General features: G+C 41.7%; 1 protein-coding gene across 13 annotated transcripts in view; it reads right to left on the bottom strand.

Annotated features, from left to right (window-relative positions):
* Window positions 1-966: 966 nt before the first annotated feature.
* Window positions 967-22,033, bottom strand: part of furinb (furin (paired basic amino acid cleaving enzyme) b) — a 134,262-nt gene continuing 113,195 nt past the window's right edge. For 12 of the 13 annotated variants that reach the window (XM_061822730.1, XM_061822729.1, XM_061822726.1 and 9 more), the window contains 5 exons: window positions 18,781-18,898; window positions 18,504-18,683; window positions 17,161-17,288; window positions 12,827-12,955; window positions 967-7,562 (listed from right to left, as the gene is read on the bottom strand). In XM_061822730.1, the coding sequence (XP_061678714.1) occupies window positions 6,916-7,562; window positions 12,827-12,955; window positions 17,161-17,288; window positions 18,504-18,683; window positions 18,781-18,898 (1,202 nt within the window). In that variant the 3' untranslated portion in view covers window positions 967-6,915. The remainder of the gene's footprint in view (window positions 7,563-12,826; window positions 12,956-17,160; window positions 17,289-18,503; window positions 18,684-18,780; window positions 18,899-22,033) is intronic. The other variant, XR_009795391.1, reaches the window with a different exon arrangement.

Consider the following 22,033-nt stretch of genomic DNA (forward strand, 5'->3'; position numbering starts at 1 on the left):
CCTCTGTTCATGAGTTCTGCCCGAGAACATTTGTTTGCCTGCCCTCTCCGTCCTGCTCCCTCTGAATTGGGGATTAAGACAATAATGAAGTGTGAATATGCCTGACCCGATATCTGTTGATTAAGGAGCATGAAATGACTTTGGCCCAAGACAAATTCCCCGTCTTCAAAGGGTGACCCTCTTGACCGTGAAATTGACTGTGTTTGTAAGCTGTGATGTCAACAGTCTACACTAGTATTGAATGACACTGAACACTAGTAGGTCAACTGCATGTTATTAGTGAGGTAAAACTACTAGTAGGGTCAAGGAGGCAAGTAATTCGTGACACGCATACTCTTTGGGACTAGTAGTATTAGTAGAGCAGCATAGTAGAGCAAGGTTTAATTGTCGACTAGAAAGCCAAAAGTGACCACCACTAGTGAAAAACTTTTTATTAGCAAAAGACAGTCAGTCGACTCGCTCAACATACTAGTGACAACATAGCGCGTGATAGTATATGATGGACCTTTTAGCTGTTGGTTGTTTAGGAAATGGAATAAGGCGGCACGGTGGATCAGCTTGAAAGCGTTCGTCCCACAGTTCTGAGGTCTCAGGTTCAATCCCGGACCCGCCTGTGTGGAGTTTGCATGTTCTCCCCGTGCCTGTGTTGGTTTTCTTCGGGCACTCTGGTTTTCTCCCACATCCCCAAAAACATGCAACATTAATTGGAAACTCTAAATTGACCCTAGGTGTGATTGTGAGTGAGGCTGTTTGTCTGTCTAAATGTGCCCTGCAATAGGCTGGCAACCTGTTCAGGGTGTACCCTGCCTTCTGTCCGTTGACAGCTGCGATAGGCCCCAGCGCCCCTTGTGAGGATAAGGGGCTAAGAAAATGGATGGATGGATGGATGGATATTAAATAAATGCTCAAATGTCAGTCCATAGATGACAGAAGTGCTAGTGCTTTTTGGGAAAGCTGACGCGACCATGGAGAAGTTAACAGCCATCTGCTTGGTTGGAAAGGAATACAATAATTACCAGTGCTGTGTGTGTGCGTGTGTGTCTGTTTGTGTGTAGAGGAAAGACAGACTGATCTCTGCAAACACCAATGCCATTTTATTCAAGCAAAAAAAAAAACATTATCCACTGCAAGTAAAATGGAAAAAAAAATAAAAAACTCATAAACATGAAATACACAATTTTATTTAAAGCAATGTGTTCTGATTACACTGCCGTGGAATCTGTCCTGCCCGTGGCGTTTTACTTAATGTGAAGAGTCTCCACTGTACAAAGGCGTTAGGGCTCAACTGATTTAAAAAAACAAAACAAAAAAAAAAAACCTCTCTCACACACACACATGTATATACACAATATTCCAGTAAAGCCAAAGACTAACATAAATGAAGTTTTAAATTTAAGATTCAATGTGAGGGGCTGCCTAGTGGTTTTCATTTCTCAGCCTCGCAGCACAGGTTTGAATCCCCGTTGAGGCTATCCTGTGCGGCGTTTGCTCGTACTACCTGTTTGTGGGTCTTCTCCGTGTGCTGTGGCTTCCACCCAAGTTTAAAAACATCCATGTTTGTTTAATTCAAAACGAAATCGTCTACAGGTGTGAGGGTGATGACCAGTTTAGGGTGTAGAGGCGGGTCAAAATCATCTGGGGTAGCCCCCAGAGCAATCGTGACCCAGGTGACAATAGGTAATATACAAAATGAATGGATAAATCAATTATTTTAACTGTGATTTAATTCTTGTGTTTTTTTTTTTTTTGTTTTTTTTTTAAAGTGCGGGGCCCGATAGTCCTAATACAGCTGTTATACAAGGCAATCATCACGAGAAACAAGGTGTAATGTTTACTCCAGGAGGAGGAAGCCTCTCCTTCACGGAGATGTGGGAATAAACCCATGTACCCTCAGGCTGGAAAACAGAGCAAAAATATCTCTGTAATAAATCACTTTCATCGTCAGCCAACATAGAGAAAATGTTTTTGTATACTCACACCTAACCCCGTTTTAGCCCCCGTTAAAGACCGCTTTGTTTCCAGGTCGCTGTTTTCTATAATTGGGGATGGGGGGGACATCTTGAGAGATAGTCAAGGCCACAACAGAATAAGAAAACAATTGTCATTACCCAACAAGAAATTTATGACAGTTGGCAGCTAAGATGTTGTCACAGCTCTAATTATATATATCTAATTCTGTGACTAGGCAAATGTGGATGTACTGAATATTTTGTGACACTTGTGAATCAGGAGGATCCAACCTGTTTCCATCAGAAAGCAGGTAACAATATTACAGTACACCAAAAATCACGGTGTGTATGTACACATATTGGTTCTGAGGTCATGGGTGAGTTCACATTGTGACAGGAAGGGAACAAAATGAATTTAAAAAAAATAAAAATAAAAACAACTCACAAAAACATGCTTATCTTTCATTTAAACAAAAACAGATTAGAATCCATTTAATAGGAAACAGCCGTGACGTCAGCAAGCCAGAAGACGAGCTGCACTGTTTGGTAAAAACTAATCATTTGGCTAGAGCGTGAGACCGTTTTACTTTTTGGAACTTACCTAATATGTTCTGTGTTATTATTAATAATCACTACATTATATTACATCATAGCCCCTGCATTTGAACATCTTCGTTGAGTGATTTTAAGGGGAGATCTGAAGTATTGGCTGAAATATACATCTGTCACTAACTATAACTAACTATATACTGTAAATGACCAGAATCATCAAACAGAATTTCATTGAATTAGTCAAATGTTTGTCCCTTTTGGCCAGCCTAAATGATGATGTGGTATTCTGCTGGTTAGATCTCAGTAGATGACAGGTTTGTGTACCATTTCATGCAGTAGAAAATAGTTTCGCAAAGCGAGTACATGTATTCCAGACAAGTTAAGATTCTGAAACAATGTGAGGCTGCAGAATGTTCCAATGTGACTGGAGCGTGTTAGCGTGTTTGAATTCCCAAAAGGACACTCGATTTGAGTGGGAATGGAGAAGACAAGTCCAAGCTACACAAGACAAGTGAAACAAATCAAAATCATCCTGATGGCCAGTTCAACAAGCAGTCGTATGGTTGCAAGCCCATTTAACAGAAAACATGGGACGAGTAGCTCACACAACACGGTGACAAAACCTATTGTCAAGTTAAAAAAAAAACAACAAAAAGTGTTTTGGACCAAGCAAGAATTGGTCAAAGATGTACAGTCAATATATTATAGAAGCAATAGAGAATATCATACAAATAAAAATGGTTTATGGGACACCCTGCAGTAATTTCTCATGTGTAATGCACATCCCCCAACCCCCAAAAAATTGTCGAAAAGGACATTATACAAAAGGCGGACGCTTTCATTCTAATATGTCACCACCACCTTGTGGTTATGAAAATGTCTAGGCTACACGTTCATCCCATTATGACAGTATGTGCAGTTGTGCTCATAAATTTTACTTAACCAAAACTTAAAATATATAAATATTTTTTTAAAAAACAAATGACGACTGACCAACAACCATAACTAATTTTGGGTGGTATGGTGACAAAAACTGGTTAGAGCATGGGCCTCACAGTTCTGAGGACCAGGGTTCAAATCCAGACTCTGCTTGTGTGGAGTTTGCATGTTATCCCAGTGCCTGTCTGGGTGTTCTCCAGGCACTCTGGTTTCCTTTCACAAAAACATGCATGAATTGGAGACTTGAATTGGAGAGATTGGAGGTGTGATTGTGAGTGCGGCTGTTTGTCTCCATGTGCTCTGTGATTGGCTGGCAACAAGTTCAGGGTGTACCCTGCCTCCTGCCTGGAGATACCTGTGGTAGGCTCCACCACTCCCGTGACCCTTGTGAGGATAAGCAGGTCAGAAAATGGATGGACAGATGGGTTGTTATGTTTTGTTTAATGATAATGCTTTTCTGAAATGGTTGAGAGTTGAATTTGAATCCCATGAAATTAAAATGATCAGTTCATGTGTGTTGGCTGGCCTTTCTTGTTTTCTTTCAAGAATTTTATTCATTTTACAAATTGTGCCTGGGTAGTCAAACATTTCAAAACAACTGTGAACATTCTCATTTAAGAAATAAAAGTGGGTGTGTGACTTTCAAAATAAGAGCATGTAAATATAAAGTATTAAGTGTGTTCAAAGTACGTGGTTGACGTCACAAAAATTATTTGGAAAAAAATATAAAAAAAATACAGATAACTAAATCGTTTTGATCGTATGCATAGCAGCAAACTCATGCATTGTAAAAATGTTTTCCAGAATGTTGAGGTAAGCATTGGGGCTGTATATTATACATGGGTGGCCATCATACATGAGAAATTACGCTATATTATACACCAGACGCCAGCTCGACTACAAGTGCCATTGGTTCACAGTTTGTACAAAAGCATCTAAAAAAAGAATGATTGTCTTCTAAAATCATTCTTTGAATTATATTAATTTCAACTACAACAACCAAAGTTATTGGGCAATATCTTCACCATCAGACTCATCGCTGATTCTAACAACTTCAACTGCACCTTCACTACTGTAATCCATCTCGTATGCTTCATGGTTGGGTCTCCTCTGGTTGGTTTCTGGCGAAAGTGTTCAATTGCTGACGTCACAACACGGCAGCCACATTTTGAGGTCCCTTTTTGAATGCCCTGACAGTGATTTAGTTACTGTCAGACTTGGCGAATGAATAGCCATGCGTCTGATATCATGCGAATTGTTTAAAAAAAGAAAAAATATATATCCCTAATTCTTTTTTAGGAAGCCATCTCATCTTCCCTTTAAAGTGAAGGAAAATTGTGGAAAGCTTTCACACGCTACAAAAAAATGAGCGAAGTATAGTCTGATGATCAAGTCTAGTCCGCAAGTCATGAGTTTGACATGTTTGGGCTAGCGAGAGAATGGACCTTTCCGACCTGTCAATCACTCGTACAACAATAGCCAATCAGATACCCGCATTGTCTTAACCCCTGGCTTGACATGCCCCTCTCGCCCTATTGTCCCACAAGCAATGCTGGTTGTCAGTAGCGTGCGCTTGGAAAAATTAATGTTATAAAGAAAATGGTCCTCAGATGCGCTTGGGGAACGTGCAATTCTGATGAAAGATATCCTGCTAGGTGACACGGGGCCCGGATGATTCATTTTCCAAAGCCTAAAACACAGTTGAGGAAGTGTCTCGAATGGATTAAGGCTCGCGGAAGCGTGCGCGTACAACTAAATGTGGACAATATCAACAAACACAAGGCTGCAGGTTTGAAGGTAAGTGAGGGAGAAATATCTTTGAGTTTGATTGAATTATTATCAGTGCTTTATACATTGTATGAGAACAACTTTCACTTTATTAGTGTATCACTGACCTGCTGAATGAAGTGTGTAATGTTTGTAATGTGCGAAGAGTCACGTTAGGGATATGTAAATGCGCCATGTCATGCAAGGGAAATGTCATTTGCCTATTTGTATCGCATCGGACTTTTAAGACAGAGCACAGGGTTCCATTACGAGCCAAGTCAAATGAATACACCCACTCACTTATTAAGACTACAGTGATATTACTTGTGATCTTTCCAAGTAAAAAGTAGTCACCCTGCTTTACATGCACAGTACGATTCCACTATTTTATCCTGTTGGATTTCAATACGAAGTTTTTGAGGCATCAAACTTTTTTGCATCGATCGCTAACATTTTGCTGTAACTCTGACATTGCGTCCTGCTCCATCCAAAATCTTCATTCCGTGTACATATCCTTGTGTGAAATAGTTGAGACCTCTCTGAAGAACTCTCTTGGACAAGTCTGATGCATTTGGCAAAAAATATACCTCAATATTATCTGGAATACACAATAGAGAATCCTGTTCAAACCTGTTATGTTCAGTCACCATTTTGGAAGATTGAGGGGCACGGCAACTGTAGCTAAGGGAGGCGGAGCTGAAGATAGGCAGTCGAAAAGGTCCGTGGTCACTCATCTGCATAATCCACTGTATTATTATATCAATAGATGATTTCATAATTAAACAAGTACAGCAATAAATTAACAAATGGTAATAATCAAAAAAACTGTTGCATTTGATGGGACAATAACCCTACATTTTTTTCCCCAAGGTAAAAATCGTATCCAATAATGTGTTTGCTATTGGGTTGGGGTCAGAACAGTTGCAGGGGGTCTTTCATTCCTGACAACATTTTAAATGTTACGAACAAGTTCCGCAGTGGCATCAAAATCCTTTGTCACATGATACAAGAAAGCATGGCCAGTTGCCACTTGAGTCATACAGGGTGTTTCTAGTTTTTTAAAATTGATTTCAAATAGAGCCAATCCTCGCTCTAATTATTTCGGGCCAAGATTTGGCATAAAAATTATCTTAACCATAAATTAGCTTACCTTTTCTCAAAGATGAAAAATGTCATTCACTATCAATGAAAAGCCAATTTGTGTGATGGAAAATGCTCAAATGCAGTCAAGCAGGAAGTTCAATGAAAATGCACCAACGGAAAAACAGATATGGACAGAGCACAAACATTCCAAAGGGGAAAACAGAAGAAAATGTGTCACGTCACAAGTATGTTTACACACGTGAAGCATTGATGATGCTTTGTGATATCAGTTATAGAAATCTCAATTTCAGTACATTGTTGTCATTTTCATGAATAGATCTTTTGGGTTTCAACATGAAGACTATCATTTAATCAAATTTCTTGGGATATAGTTACTCTATTCATCAATTTTATGTCCCACTTATCCCTATTACGATGGTAGGTGAGCAGGGGGCACTGATGATGAAATGATGTCAAATGTTACAGAACAACCTGTATTTATGGCCTTGAAGTGTTTTCCATACAACTAACCAGTTCAGTGAGACACATTCCATAGAAACTTCCTCGTAAACCGAGGACCCCAGTACCTTGGTACCAGAGAGTCCATCACAAAAACAGGCATTGGCTAGATGACACTTTGCGTCTTGATGAAAGCTGTCCTTTCCCCACGATCGTCAACTTCCTCACTGTCTGATTCAGACTCATAGGCAGTCACGTCCTCACCCCTCCACACAGCGGGGATCCCCTTGTAGCATATACGAGCCCTCCTCGTTTGTCCACGACCCAAGCCGAAACTGAAGCCCACACGCCTGTCGGCGTACGCGGAGAGGAGTTTGGTCCTGCGGCCAGAAGAGGCTACCCCCGAACGTAGCTGCAGTGTGAGGAAAACCCCAGCAAAGGCCGTCAGGATAAAGGCACAACCGAGAATGGCCAAAACAGCAGGAAGCTGAGAAGGCGAACCGGGGTCAGGATGGTCACCGCCTCCTCCCCTTTTATTGTCATCTGCTGCTGCAGGAGATTTGCGCTGGACCTGGTTCTGGTGCAGGCAGGAGGTGAGGACCAGGTGGCTGTGAGGGGGGCAGGACAGACAGTCCATGTACCCCGTGGCGAAGCAGGTGAGACAGCTGGGGTGGCAGGGCAGGCAGGCTTGTACTGAAGATAGGTCCACCCAGTTCTCCAGAGAGAGATTGAGGAGCTGCGGCCCCGATGTAAAACCGGGAGGACACAACTTGACGCACCCTTGGAGGAAGAGGGAGAAGCCTGGGCTGCATTCTGTGGCAGAAATAAGACAAAAGCAAAACCATGTAGACAGTTCAACAAACACTGACCTCCACTGCTGCTCCATCCGCACCAACGAAACCAGTTTACGTGGGAATTTAGTGGGATTTTAGACAAAAATCATTGTCAATTGTGCAGAAACAGCAGGTGTATTTAAGAAGGATTTTTGTATACAGTCAGCCCTCATTTATCAGATGGTCATTTCCACACCACGCAATAGGTGGAATCTGCATAGTAGCGCCCGACTGCTTTATTTTTCCATTAGTTCTACATATTTTCAAGCTGTATGAACCTTCCCAGACTCCTATTAACATTTACCATATTCTTATGAGCAACCTCCATACATGGTTAAACACAAAGTAATGCAGAATAGCATTGTACACTATTTACATTTTATTCCTTGTTTTCATGGTTATTGTTTCAGTTTGGATGTTTTACCCTAGGAAGCATTTCTTTTACATTACAGCAGTCCCACAATATGACAAATTGTGCGGAATATGAAAATGAAACGCACTGAAGTGAACCGGAATATTGTGAGAGAAAGCTGCACGTAGTAAAATAATGAACAGAAAAACTTTTGCATTGTTGACAATGTTAGCAGTCCCCACGTGTAGTGAGAAGTTATCGAATGCCACATCTGCCCCGCAGTTCTGAGGAGGTTGAAGTCTGGCTTCACCTGTGTGGAGCTTGCATGTTCTCCCCATGCCTCCGTTGGTTTTCTGCGTGTACTGAAGTTTCCTCCAACATCCCAAATGGTAGGTTAAGTAGCAATTTTTAATTGCCCATATCTGTGAACGGAAGTGCGAATGGATGTTTGTTGAAACGTGCCCTGTGATTGGCTGGCGACCGGTTCAGGGTATACCCTGCTTCTTGCTCGACGCTTGTGACCCCAGTGAGGCTAATGAATCAATATACATTGGGATCTTGACTTACAGACAACAAAATATTAAATACTCTATATTAACCAAATTGGAGAAGGTACAATTAAGCAAACTTAACTGCCATTTTCATTTGGTGGTGTGTGATAGTTTCCAAATTTAAAAAATGTCCCTTGGCTCATTAAGGTTTGGAAAACACCCTAAAATCTGGAAAACAACCCACAGAAACAGTTTTGATTGTGAGCGCCATGTAGAAATATTAAGTTCACAAATTTAATCAAATCTGTATGCAGTGAAGCATTCGGATCATTACTTATCCAGAGTGATGTGATGTGAAGATATTAAGACTTTTTGAGCTTGTATCACTCTTCCTGAAGCGGAGTGATTGGAAACTGTGTCAGAGCTTGTATCAAAACACCAGTGTCACATGACCGATGACATTCGAAGCCATCGTTGTTTTGCTTCATGCGTCATTCCTTCAAAATGTTTTGAAGTTTTTCATTGGCTCATAGTCTTTCAGTGTATGTATGGCATGACCACACCCTTGACACACATCATTAAGCTAAATGTAGTTGCAATTAATTGCCTTCAATTGGCCGATGGGGTAATCTATTTTTCTTTGCAAAAATTTTAATGGTTTAGTTTGTCATGTGCTGAAGCAGGTTAAATGACTTCTGCTGATTTTTCCTTTTAGCTACAGCTTTCTCTTTCTTGGAAGTTGTGTCTTCTTTCTCATTAATTGGGCCTGAAGAAGCTCGTTCATTAATCGATTCACCATTTTTGATTTAGGCTTGGAGACTGCTGCTTTTCTCGTATTTTGGACAGATCCACAGGCAGACGCAGCTGATTTCCAAAATAATTTTTTTTTAGATTCTGATGATCAAGCAAACATTTTTTGTTCAGTCTCAGTGTGTGCCCCGGTCCTTAAACTTACCCTGTCATAAAACCGAACATGATGCGAAACACGACTTTCAGTATCCCATCGCAAACGTCATTTGACAGTGGACGTAGAACCGACAAGCACTGAAAGAAACCAGGCAAATAAACACAAACAAATTGACAAGACAACGACGAACGCAAGGACAAGACACGATTGGGTGACACAAGTCACAAGACATGGGAAACAAAAAACAAACCTAAACATAATGTACGAAACTAAAGCACACTTTAAGCAATTTGGAGTGTGTTGCTCCTCCTTTTCCTTTTTGGAGTTACACTGATTTTGCTGGATTCCAGTCCACTTTGAATATCATACAGTGGTTGGTGTTTTGTACCATTCCCTACTAAATTCTTGTCAAACTTTCACTTAGTGCAAGTGGAGGAGCTAACCGGAACGGGTGTGTGTCATTATGTATTATGGCCGTTGCCCCGCTAGAATCGCTAGTCAGTCAAATTAAGTTGGTCAGGAGTCCCCCAGGCAACACTGTCAATACCCTCATAGAACAAAACAAAGGAAGTTCGCTGCATCCATCTAGTCAGCTCTTTTGGATCATAAACACCGCGGCCTGGGCAAGCCTGGGTACATTAATCTGAAGCTGCACTTAGTGCTGTTTTTAAATCTTTCAAATAATTATTTTATAACGCTACAGTAGTGACTCATTGAAAATTTAATGCGTAAACAAACTTTTATTAACTCGCTTTCAGGGTTGTCTTTGAAAGAATTCACTTAGGCCCTGATTTGCCAAGATCTCAAATAGTTGACGCTTAACTGCATGTTTACACGTTAACAGCACGATGCTGGCGACATGTGAATCAATGGTTAAAAGCACCGTGTTTAAAAGAGGGTGCGGGCCAAGTGTCTGATGCACACGTCACGGTAGGGTTGAACCCGATTGGACCGGCTTATCAATGACAGTTGCTAATTTACCTCCCGCACATTGGGCGAATTAATATATGGGTGCCCTGAACAGCAAGCCTGGATAGCTGTGTGATGTTGTACACTGTATTTTACTTGATCATATTCATAAAAAAAAAAAAAGATTCATAGTTAAAGGTGTACTTACATGCCTATATACATTTTAAAATAGATATTGTTCTGAAAACTACATATAATAATTTGCTTCAATGTCTATATGAAAAAAAAAAGAATGGTGAGCGTGTCATTCATGCGCAAAATTGCGGAGGTTTCATTCGACATCCAAGCGGTAGCCATAGACGAACAACAGATTTTCGGATTTTTCTGACGTCCTTTCTAGCGCGGAAGCTCTTTTCGAAGAAGAGAACATCTCACAATCGAGTGAAGTGACCAGGGCAATATTAGCCTGTCGTTTCGATCCATATTTAGATGATATGCGGATCACTTCTAACTAACAACAGACTCCCTGACAGTATGTATGATCGTATGTAGCGTACTCAGCGGGCGGCGTTGTTCGTCTTCGCTCACATTGACACATCTAGCATCCCTAATTTACGTACTTTATTAAGTTATTATGACGTGGATCTTTTGTTACTTCCTAGAGGATTATGTCGTTCCCCCCAACTATTAATTATTTTAATAGGTCTTTACACACCTACCTGTCATTTGGAACCCACGAAGCTCTCATCCTTTCTACCTGTCCAATCCATTTTTCAAGAAGAACTGGGTGTTTTGGAAAGGGGGAATCCATCCTCCCAAGTGTTTGAGCAATATCCAGCAATACAACGAGCCGCCATTTTGGCTAATGTAGAAAAAAAGAGCTTCCTTTATACCAGGTAAAACTGGTATAGACACACAAACCCGCCTGAGTGGGCATCTGTTAATAACATCACTTCCTGTTTCTTCTACAAAACGAATGCCTCCAGATGATTTTCATGGCAAGAAATGCAAAAATCCATATACGAATATATCTTGACATGTGAAAAAACGGGATGGGTCCATTCCGGCTGCCCTTGTTTTTTTTTTTTATTAAAACCATACTAAAAATCGTGCCATATGTGTCGGTAGGGCTTTAAGGAAGAAGTGTGTTGCTCAAGAGTGGACGTGAGTGAGAATAAAAGTGAGCGTGAAATCTTTTAAAAGAGGCTCATTTGATCATACTCAGCATGGTATTTTTTGGCCCATGCCCATTTTGACAACAAGCTCTTTCTTCCCAATCACAGGCACATTATAAATTCTAAATATTGCTACAAATTGTTGTAAAACTCAATATTTTATACTTTACACAGATCATTTTACACCTGATACTACTGGTGCCTTAGGATGCTGTGAAAGAATTCATTACTATTTTAGTTATGTAAAAGCATATCATTGTTATTATAGTTATTGTTAGAATTGTGGTATCATGGTATCATCATTTGTTTGTTAGTCTTGCTCTGAATTGTTCTCCTTGTGAGCAGCGTCTGTGACCCAAAATGTGACCCCTGGAAGGCGATGTCTCCATTCTGACCTCAGCGCGTCTCCGTTCTGACCTCGAGCATATACTCCTCAACACTGGGAGGCAATGTTCCCCTTCTGCCACAAGCGGATACTCCCAAACGTCATAAACATGTCTTAAAATAATGCCCTGCTAAACTCTTGTGGGTTTAACAGGACACTGTTGCAGCCTTGAAGAAACATGTACCTTGGTGTTTATGTTGGTGTTGGTGTAGCTATCTCTTTCAGCATTTTCACTGTTTGAACTTGTAACCATGTAACTTTTGACCTGAGAAAGCAATAAAAAGAGGTACAATGGTGTGGCTGACTCAGAACGTGGTTTGGAGTTGCAGCTGGTCAGCCAAACCCGTTTTCCTCATGAGCCAATTAAAGACCTCTTCATTGTCCCTAATTAATTACATATTCAGTCCAGCGGTTGGGTGTCAAACCTGACATGCAATTCTGGAAACAATGAGCTCTAGCCCTAGAACAATGCAACAACATATAAGCACAGAGTACAGATGCAGTGATGTGATGGTTGTTGCTTTGTGGCCAATGGGAGAGCAGCTCTTTCGCGCCACTCAAACCAAGATACAGGATGTTTCGTTTGGTGGAATTTGGCGGTGAGAGTCCAGCGCCTATTTATTCCTATCATATCCTGAATTTTATGGCTGCAACACGTTCCAAAAAAGCCGGGACAGGGTCATGTTTATCATTGTGTTACATCACCTTTTCTTTCAACATTCAATACACATTTGGGAAAAAACATGTGTGAAAAATGTGTGAGGCAGATGGAGACGCAGAGTTAACAGATAACAAAAATCGATTGGTCTGATAAATTTGGGAAATCCAATAACTCCCTTTGTTCCTTTGCAAACATAACTTGACCAGAAAAAATGTATCAATTTCACTGCTTTATAATAAATCACAAATTATTTTAGTTGGTTAGAATTTATAAGACCATGCAGGCATTTTCCTGGTATGCAGCCCACATTCAATGGTCGTTGCTTCCTATAAGAACTCAACTGGTTCGCGTGTAAACTTCTCACCGATGCAGATCTGCTGGGCATCAAATGTCTTGCAGCTGTTGTTGGAGGGCCGAGGGAAGTCTGACGACAAGGGGCTGACCACACTGGATCCTGTCCCCCAAAGAGTCAGCTTGAATTGACTCAGCACTCCTGAAAGTAGTAAGTGGTGGTGGTGGTGGGGGGGGGGTTTGGGATGATGATGAGAGAAGTTTAAAATGTCTTCAAGTGGGAACAAGTAGTAGTGTGCTCAAAATAATAGAACTGTCCATACACGCAAATGCAACGGGAACATTGTATTCAAAGTTCAATTCAAGGGATAGCAAAAGGGTTTAAAAAAGCAGTGTCCACCTTTTTATTCACATGTTCAAACAGTCATACAGTAAAGGTTTCTGATCACTGCTTCACGTATGTGTTACATGGAGTCATCCGAATTCTGCCACTTGTTGCAGCCAATGACAAGTGGACAACACTGTATTTCTGAATTTCACCTAAAAAATAATGTTTTTAATTCATTTATTGGAGCGTGAGCCTCACAGTTCTGAGGACTGCGGCTTAAATGCCATCCCCGCTCGTGTGGAGTTTGCATTTTCTCCCTGTGTCTGCGTGGGTTTTCTCTGGGTACTCCAGTTTCCTCCCACATCCCAAAAACGTGCATTCATTGGACACTCTAAATTGCCCCTAAGTGTGATTGTGAGTGCGACTGTTGTCTGTCTCCATGTGCCCTTCGATTGGCTGCCAAACAGTTCAGGGTGTACCCCGCCTCCTGCCCGATGAGAGTTGGGATTGGCTCCACCACCCCCGCAACCCTCGTGAGGATAAGCAGCTCAGAAAATTGATGGATGGATGATTTATTTGATGGAATGAAGGTCGAGCAACCGCATAACGCTGCCATCTTGTTGGTCTGGTGTGTCTCATGGTGTCTGGGTTCCTTGTGTCTTTTGGGCCGTCATTCGTCAGCATTGCCAACAAATGTGTTTGCTAGAAAAACTGAACCTCAACAAGATGACTTCTTGCAAATAGTGTGGCTTCACAAGGTCGTCCAAAAGAAAAAAAATCTGACAAACTGTGAAATGTTGTCCAATCTGGATTACTAATTCACAGGTGCTAGAAATGGACCAACTCCAAGCAACACAGATGGGAAGCAGTTCTCAGAAACACAATTAAATATGAGTGAAGAAATTCACAGGGAAGCAAAATATTCAATTATTATTATTATTTTTAGTTTCTATAGCAAAGGTTTGTTGTTGCTCAAGAAAAATGCAGACACTGCCATTCTTTTGACAACTTGACACATTCTATTTCATGTCTTGTTTTGGAATACTGAGCAGTGGTCCCAACGGATTTGAGTGTGTGGAAATAAAAGTTATGAAAACGATTTTGAGCTTGACGCACTCATTTTTCTATGCTATTATTCTGAACAAAAGTGTTTCTCTCTCAGCCGTTTCAGGCCATCATAAACATCACATTGCTGTCACGCCCAGGCGCTCTGAGGAAACTGCACCGAGGCGGTTGGGGCGAAAGCAACAGCAGCCAATGGATGTGTGCAAATAAGTATATTTCAAATGATTGACACAAATCAAGCATCATTCCACATGCTGTAGTGAAATATTGCCAATGTTCACAAGTTCTGCCTAAACAAACAAGGCAGCATGGCAATGGGCTCTTTTTTTTCTGTGTGTGATGAGGATATGGGGGAGGAAGTTAATAAGTGACCACAACACCAGAGGCTCGGATGCTCTGAGTACACAGCACCAGCTAATTGAGATTGAGTACACCCACGTCAACTAATGAGATCTCTTAAAAGAGCTGAATCAAATGCGCAGTTTTGACTGACGCTGAAGAAGCACGTATTAATTGTGAAAAGATTCATGTTCATATTTCACAATGTAAGATGTTTGCACCAATCATGCGGGAGAATAAAGCACCCAAAATAGACACCGATGAATGGAAAAACAAACAAACAAACCTACATTTTGAAAAGATTCTTCCACTGGATGAGGATTTCTTCAACCGGTGGTGATAACAGTTCAGGGCAAGTGACAAAATGTGTCATAACACATGTAGATGAGTTCTTTGTCATGAAATAAGTGGGGCAATCACACTTATCTCATCAGACGATTATATTTCTATTCTCAATGTCCTAATTTCTTATTCCTTACTTTTCTACTTTTCTAAGAAAGAAGAAGGTTGAAAAGGTTGGGCAGCGGTGCATATAATAAGCCTCTGTCTGCCCTTTAACGGACAATATCCCAGGCAGCAAGATAACATGTTGGCATAATATCATACCGGTGTGGTTCTCATTGCCTGACACCAAAGGAGAGGTGCAAACTGAAGTTCTATATATGAAAATGGCTCACGGTGATCTTGGAAATATGTGGTCCTGATGAGGAAGGAAACAATCACACATACACACACACACACACACACACATACACACACACCTGACCTGACCATAAAAAAAAGAAAAACAAGGAAAAAAAAAGATACCTTCCATTTTATGAGGCAGCAAAGGTCAATCAGGAGATACTGTATGTTTCAGTCAATACGGACAAAAGAGTCTGAGCTAAAGAAAGAGGGTGAGCCACAATCCCCCTAGGTTGACAAAAGGGTCGCTGGTTGAAATGCCAATTTCAACTGTCTGCCCGTCAAAATGTCCTTGGGCCAGACACTGAACTCCAATTTGCTCCCAGTTGGTCTGGCAATGCCTTGCATGGCAGAAGTCGCCCATTTTGGTGTATGCATGTGTTTGTGAGGCTTTGGGCACTGTCATCGTGTAGATAAAGCGCGACATAAGTGCAGTCCGTTCACCATTTTACCATTTACAGAAAAACGCTGACTAATGTATACTTTATCTTTGAGCTTCTTCCCCTAGATTCCCTTATTTGTTCTATCCTCATGTGATCCTGATTGTGTTGCTGAGACACTTTTACTATATCTGTTGACTTAGAGGTGACTGAATGGTATTACATAGCCCAATACTAATGAAGTCAGGACTGCGAGGAGTTTCGATGTTCTCCCCGTGCCTACATTGGTTTTCTCTGGGTGCTCCAGAGTCCTCACACATTCCCAAAGCACGCATAGTAGGTACATTTAAGACTCGAAATTGCCCGTGGGTGTGAATGTGACTGCAAATATTCATTTGTTTATATGTCCCCTGTAATCGGGTATGAAAGGAGCATCTCTGAAATGCTCAGTGGTTCACAAGCTCGGATGGGGTGAGCTTCGCTATTTTGTGAATGATTGCCTGAGCCAGGAGTTCAACATTTTGGAATAGTTCTCAATGTACAACCGCAAGGAATTTGGGGATTTTACCAACCACCCCAATAGGTAGAACAATTGCTGTTATGGCCATAACATAAAGAGTCAGCGTTCAATTATTTCTGTGGGGGAAAAAAAAAACTGTTGCAGCTTTTTTGGAATGTTTTGAAGGCATCAAATTCAAAATGAATGGATATTTACAAAAAAAAACTAAACAAACCAAAACTCAATAATATTCACCAGTTTGAACAGGATATATCTTGTCTTTGTGTATTCAGTTGAATATAGCTTCAAAAGGATTTGGAAATTATATATTCTGGTTTTATCTACATTTAATAAACGTCCTAGCTTCATTTGATTTGGAGTTTATATTTTGATTGATCCTAGTGAATTTAGAACCATGATTATGTACACAATTAATGAAAAAAACAGACCAACAGCCTATTTAGTTTTGATACAAACCCATATACTTGTACTTAATCTACGGTTTTCCTGTTTGAGTCATGATGACTCTATTTCCCCCAGCACCCAAATAAAACATGCTGTCATCTTCAATAATCCTCCATGTACCGCACATTATTTGTGTTAATTAAGTTAGCCTTATTGTTTGTTTTGATGTATTTCACATTTTAATTAGAAGATTTAATGGCTGTTGCCCGTTGAATTTGTCTGTGGGCTCACAGTGAAGTCAGAGCACACAGAAATTACAGTTCGAAAAATAAAATCAACACAGTGTTACACGATAGTATTTTTCCCCACTTTTGTTACCAGTTCAAGCTCGCCCGAGCCAGAGACTTCCTGGAGTGGTCGCCAGTCAATTACAGGGCATATAGTTATTGACACAGCAACAATTCACACTGAAACAAACTAATTATACTACCATGCATGCTTTTGAAATTTGAGAGGATGCCAGAGTACCTGCAGAAAACCCAAGCAAGCACAAGGATAACATGCAAACTCCACGCAGAAAGGTTCAATGACTACGATGCAGACCCTCTGACTGCACACTCCACTGTGCTGCTGTTCTGATGTTTTGCTTGAAAAAAAAAAAAATTGGATGGTTTGATGTGAGAAATAACGGAAGCCAATTAGGTTACCATAGTCGCGGCTGTTAGCTCCAACATTTTCAATTTCCAAAGTCCATTCGCCTTGAGGATCCTCATCCCACGAGTGGGTGGTCATGAAGGCCCACTCGTTGAATCCCTCGGTGGAGAAGTCATTCGGTCTGCAACAAGAGGGATAGCATTATTTTCCTTGTATTGGAATGAAAAACATCTTTTGGATAGACAGCAGCGGTATTGTTTTAAATTGAAAAAAAAAAAAAACAAAAAAAAAAAAAACAAAGTAAGTGCGGCACGGTGGATCAGCTGGTAAAGCCTCACAGTTCTGAGGACCCACGTTCAATCCATGCCTGCGTGGGTTTTCTCCGGGCACTCCGGTTTCCTCCCACATCCCAAAAACATGCAACATTAATTGGACATTCTAAATTGCCTCTAGGTATGATTGTGAGTGTGACTGTCTCTATGTGCCTTGTGATTGGCTGGTAACCAGTTCAGGGTGTACCCCACCTCCTGCCCGTTGACAGCTGGGATAGGTTCCAGCACTCCCCGCGACCCTCCTGAGGATAAGCGGCAAAGCAAATGGATGGTTGGATGAAAAACAAAGTCATTATTAGTGCGATGAAATAAAAAAAAAATATTTTCAACATATTTTTAACATTTAACATTTTCTTCACCGCTTATCCTCACGAGGGTTGCGGGGAGTACTGGAGCCTATCCCAGCCAGTCAATGGGCAGGAGGCGGGGTACACCCTGGACAGGTTGCCGGCAAATTACTTTTGTTGAAGGTGGTTAGTATTCTCAAAACATTTGTAAAAAATGAATTTAGAGTTAAAAAAAAAAGAAGGAAATTTGTTGCAACTTAAATTTCAGGCTTTTGCCGGGTTACAACAATGTAACAACACTTTTGAAAATCATGATGATTTGAAAGCACTTGTAGGGACACAATATTTTTATCTTAATACAGCATTTTACATCTGGGGAAATGCGCAAACTTACACAAATACATGTGGATGGCAAATACGGATGTGATGTTGAATCCAAATATAAAAATCCAACTATTCTATGCTGTAAAAAATAAATGTTAAGTAGGAGCAGTAAGTAGACAGTGAGTTTTTGCTAGATTATGTTATTAGATTCTACCATCCAAAAAGACAACAAATTCACGTCAACAGCTATTTATTGTAAATTATGAGGCGTTCGGATTTTAAGCACTGCAAAGCACTGAGCAAACATTCAAGTAGATATCAAAACTTGTTGATGCAGTTCAACAAGCATGAATTTCCAGCAACAGTAAGACGACCCTGCATCCAACATTCAAGGTCTGTTATTGAGAGTGGGAAAAAGCTGGATTGAGTAATGTTCAGTATTTGATTATGCACCTGGGAAACAAGAGGGTAGAGCGTGTGCCCAATGGACTGACGAGATGAATAGCCAGTTTGCCTCTCTGGTTGTGAACAAGAGTGAGATGAGCCTGAACGTGCTCCAGAGAGCTGATGTAGTCGGGCCGTCCCCAGCAGGCATCAACGTTCTTACTAAACACCAGCCGGCTCCCGATGTCTCTGCAGATTTGACAAGACAGCTTAATGGCGCGTGTCTACACAGATAAACGTGTCACCCCTGAGGAGCAACACGGTGAGTGATGCTTTCACCACTCACCTTGGTTCTGCGAGCATGGTGTGAACACACTGGCGTTGTGGCCCTACTTTGGTCCAGTTTTGCGCCAAAGCTACCATTGCTCCAGCATCGAGGATCCCATATCCGTACGAGTGACTCACTGCGGGAAGAGAACATGACATTACATTGACATTGCTTAGCCAGGACTTTTTCCAGGTCACTGATGAGCTGAGATCGTTGAATAGTGTGTGGAGGGTTGACCAGCCTGTAAACAAGGTAGATAGAAAACAGAGGGTATACATAAACAAGATATTTGTTTGCTTTACTAATATTCATGAATCCAGGTGCTGAGGCCAGGATTGAAATCCCTAACCTAACGTTGGAATTGTGAGGCAGTTATACTCACCACTTGTACACTGTGCCGCGGATTTTAGTGATAATACTGAAACACAGTAACCCTGTAAGATATGCGTGGGTTATGAGCTCTTAGAAAGAGAGCCGCAGGTTCGAGTCGCCGAACCTACAGGCTAGGCTAGGATCCTATGTTCCAGCACCTCTTTGACCCTGGTGAGAATAAGTGAGACTGAAAAAAATGAAATGGATCTTTTTCCCATTTTGCAGTGATACGCCACTTTCACACTAATGCAGCCCTATGGGGGCACAAACCAGTGCAATCTGTAGGCTAGTCCCAAGCCCGGATAAATGCAGAGGGTTGCGTCAGGAAGGACATCCAGCGTAAAAACTGTGCCAAACAAATATGAGCCTTCATCTAAAGAATCCCATCCCGCATAGGTCGTGGCCTGCCCCCGGCACTGCTAACCTCCAGGGCGTCGGTGGAAATTCAGCTACTGTGGGTTGGAGACAAAGAAGAGGAGGAAACCGGATCCATCGTCAGAAGAAAAAGAGGAATGCACAGAGCCTACAACTGAGTGTAGGGACTTTTAATGTTGGGACTATGACAGGAAAAGCTCAGGAGTTGGTTGACATGATGATTAGGAGAAAGGTTGATATTATGCATCCAAGAGAGCAGGTGGAAAGGTATTAAGGCTAGAAGTTTAGGAGCAAGGTTTAAATTATTCTACCACAGAGTAGATGGGAAGAGGAATGGAGTACAGGTTATTTTAAAGGAAGAACAGGCTAAGAATGTCTTGGAGGTGAAAAGAGTATCAGATCGAGTGATGAGACTAAAATTTGAAATTGAGGGTGTTATGTATAATGTGGTTAGCGGCTATGCCCCACAGGTAGGATGTGACCTAGAGTTGAAAGAGAAATTCTGGAAGGAACTAGATGAAGTAGTTCTGAGCATCCCAGACAGTGAGAGAGTTGTGATTGGTGCAGATTGTAATGGACATATTGGTAAAGGAAACAGGGGTGATGAAGAATTTTGAGGGACAGATGGTGGTGGACTTTGCAAAAGGGATGGAGATGGCTGTAGTGAACACTTATTTCCAGAAGAGGGAGGAACATAAAGTGACCTACAAGAGAGGAGGTAGAAGCTCGCAGGTGGATTATATTTTGTGCAGACGATGTAATCTGAAGGAGGTTACTGACTGTAAAGTAGTGGTAGGGGAGAGTGTAGCTCGACAGCATAGGATGGTAGTGTGTAGGATGACTCTGGTGGTGGGTAGGAAGATTAAGAGGACAAAGATAGAGCAGAGAACCATGTGGTGGAAGCTGAGAAAGGAAGAATGTTGTGCGGCCTTTGGGAAAGAGGTAAGACAGGCTCTCGATGGACAGCAGAAGCTCCCGGAAGACTGGATGACAGCCAAGGTAATCAGAGAGACAGGCAGGAGAGTACTTGGTGTGTCTTTTGGTAGGAAAGGGGAGAAGGAGACTTGGTGGTGGAACCCCAAAATACAGGGAGTCATACAAGGAAAGAGATTAGCGAAGAAGAAGTGGGATACTGAGAGGACTGAGGAGAGGCGAAAGGAGTACATCGAGATGCGACGTAGGGAAAAGGTAGAGGTGGCAAAGGCTAAACAAGAGGCATATGAAGACATGTACACCAGGTTGGACACGAAAGAAGGAGAAAAGGATCTCTACAGGTTGGCCAGACAGAGGGATAGAGATGGGAAGGATGTGCACCAGGTTAGGGTGATTAAGGATAGAGATGGAAATGTGTTGACTGGTGCCAGTAGTGTCCTAAATAGATGGAAAGAATACTTTGAGAAGTTGATGAATGAAGAAAATGAGAGAGAAGGAAGAGTTGAAGAGGCAAGTGTGAAGGACCAGGAAGTGGCAATGATTACGAAGGGGGAAGTCAGAAAGGCACTACAAAGGATGAAAAATGGAAAGGCAGTTGGTCCTGATGACATATCAGTGGAGGTATGGAAGCAATTTGGAGAGATGGCTGTGGAGTTTTTGACCAACTTATTCAACAGAATACTAGCGGGCGAAAAGATGCCTGAAGAATGGAGGAAAAGTGTTCTAGTTCCCATTTTTAAGAACAAAGGGGATGTTCAGAGCTGTGGGAACTATAGAGGAATAAAGTTGATGAGCCACACAATGAAGTTATGGGAAAGAGTAGTGGAGGCTAGACTCAGGACAGAAGTAAGTATCTGCGAGCAACAATATGGTTTCATGCCTAGAAAGAGTACCACAGAGGCATTATTTGCCTTGAGGATGCTAGTGGAAAAGTACAGAGAAGGTCAGAAGGAGCTACATTGTGTCTTTGTGGATCTAGAGTACCAAGAGAGGAACTGTGGTACTGCATGCGTAAGTCTGGTGTGGCAGAGAAGTATGTTAAAATAGTACAGGACATGTATGATGGCAGCAGAAAAATGGTGAGGTGTGCCTTAGGTGTGACAGAGGAATTTAAGGTGGAGGTGGGACTGCATCAGGGATCAGCTCTGAGCCCCTTCCTGTTTGCAGTGGAAATGGATAGGCTGACAGATGAGGTTAGACTGGAATCCCCTTGGACCATGATATTCGCAGATGATATTGTGATGTGCAGTGAAAGCAGGGAGCATGCAGAGGAACAACTAGAAAGATGGAGACATGCATTGGAAAGGAGAGGAATGAAGATTAGCCGAAGTAAAACAGAATATATGTGCGTGAATGAGAGAGGTGGAGGGGGAAGAGTGAGGCTACAGGGAGAAGAGATAGCGAGGGTGGACGACTTCAAATATTTAGGCTCAACAATCCAGAGCAATGGTGAGTGTGGTAAGGAAGTGAAGAAACGGGTCCAAGCAGGTTGGAACAGCTGGCGAAAGGTGTCTGGTGTGTTATGTGACAGAAGAGTCTCTGCTAGGATGAAGGGCAAAGTTTACAAAACAGTGGTGGGGCCGGCCATGAT

Source organism: Syngnathoides biaculeatus, chromosome 6, assembly GCF_019802595.1.
Source record: "Syngnathoides biaculeatus isolate LvHL_M chromosome 6, ASM1980259v1, whole genome shotgun sequence".
Lineage (NCBI taxonomy): Eukaryota > Metazoa > Chordata > Actinopteri > Syngnathiformes > Syngnathidae > Syngnathoides > Syngnathoides biaculeatus.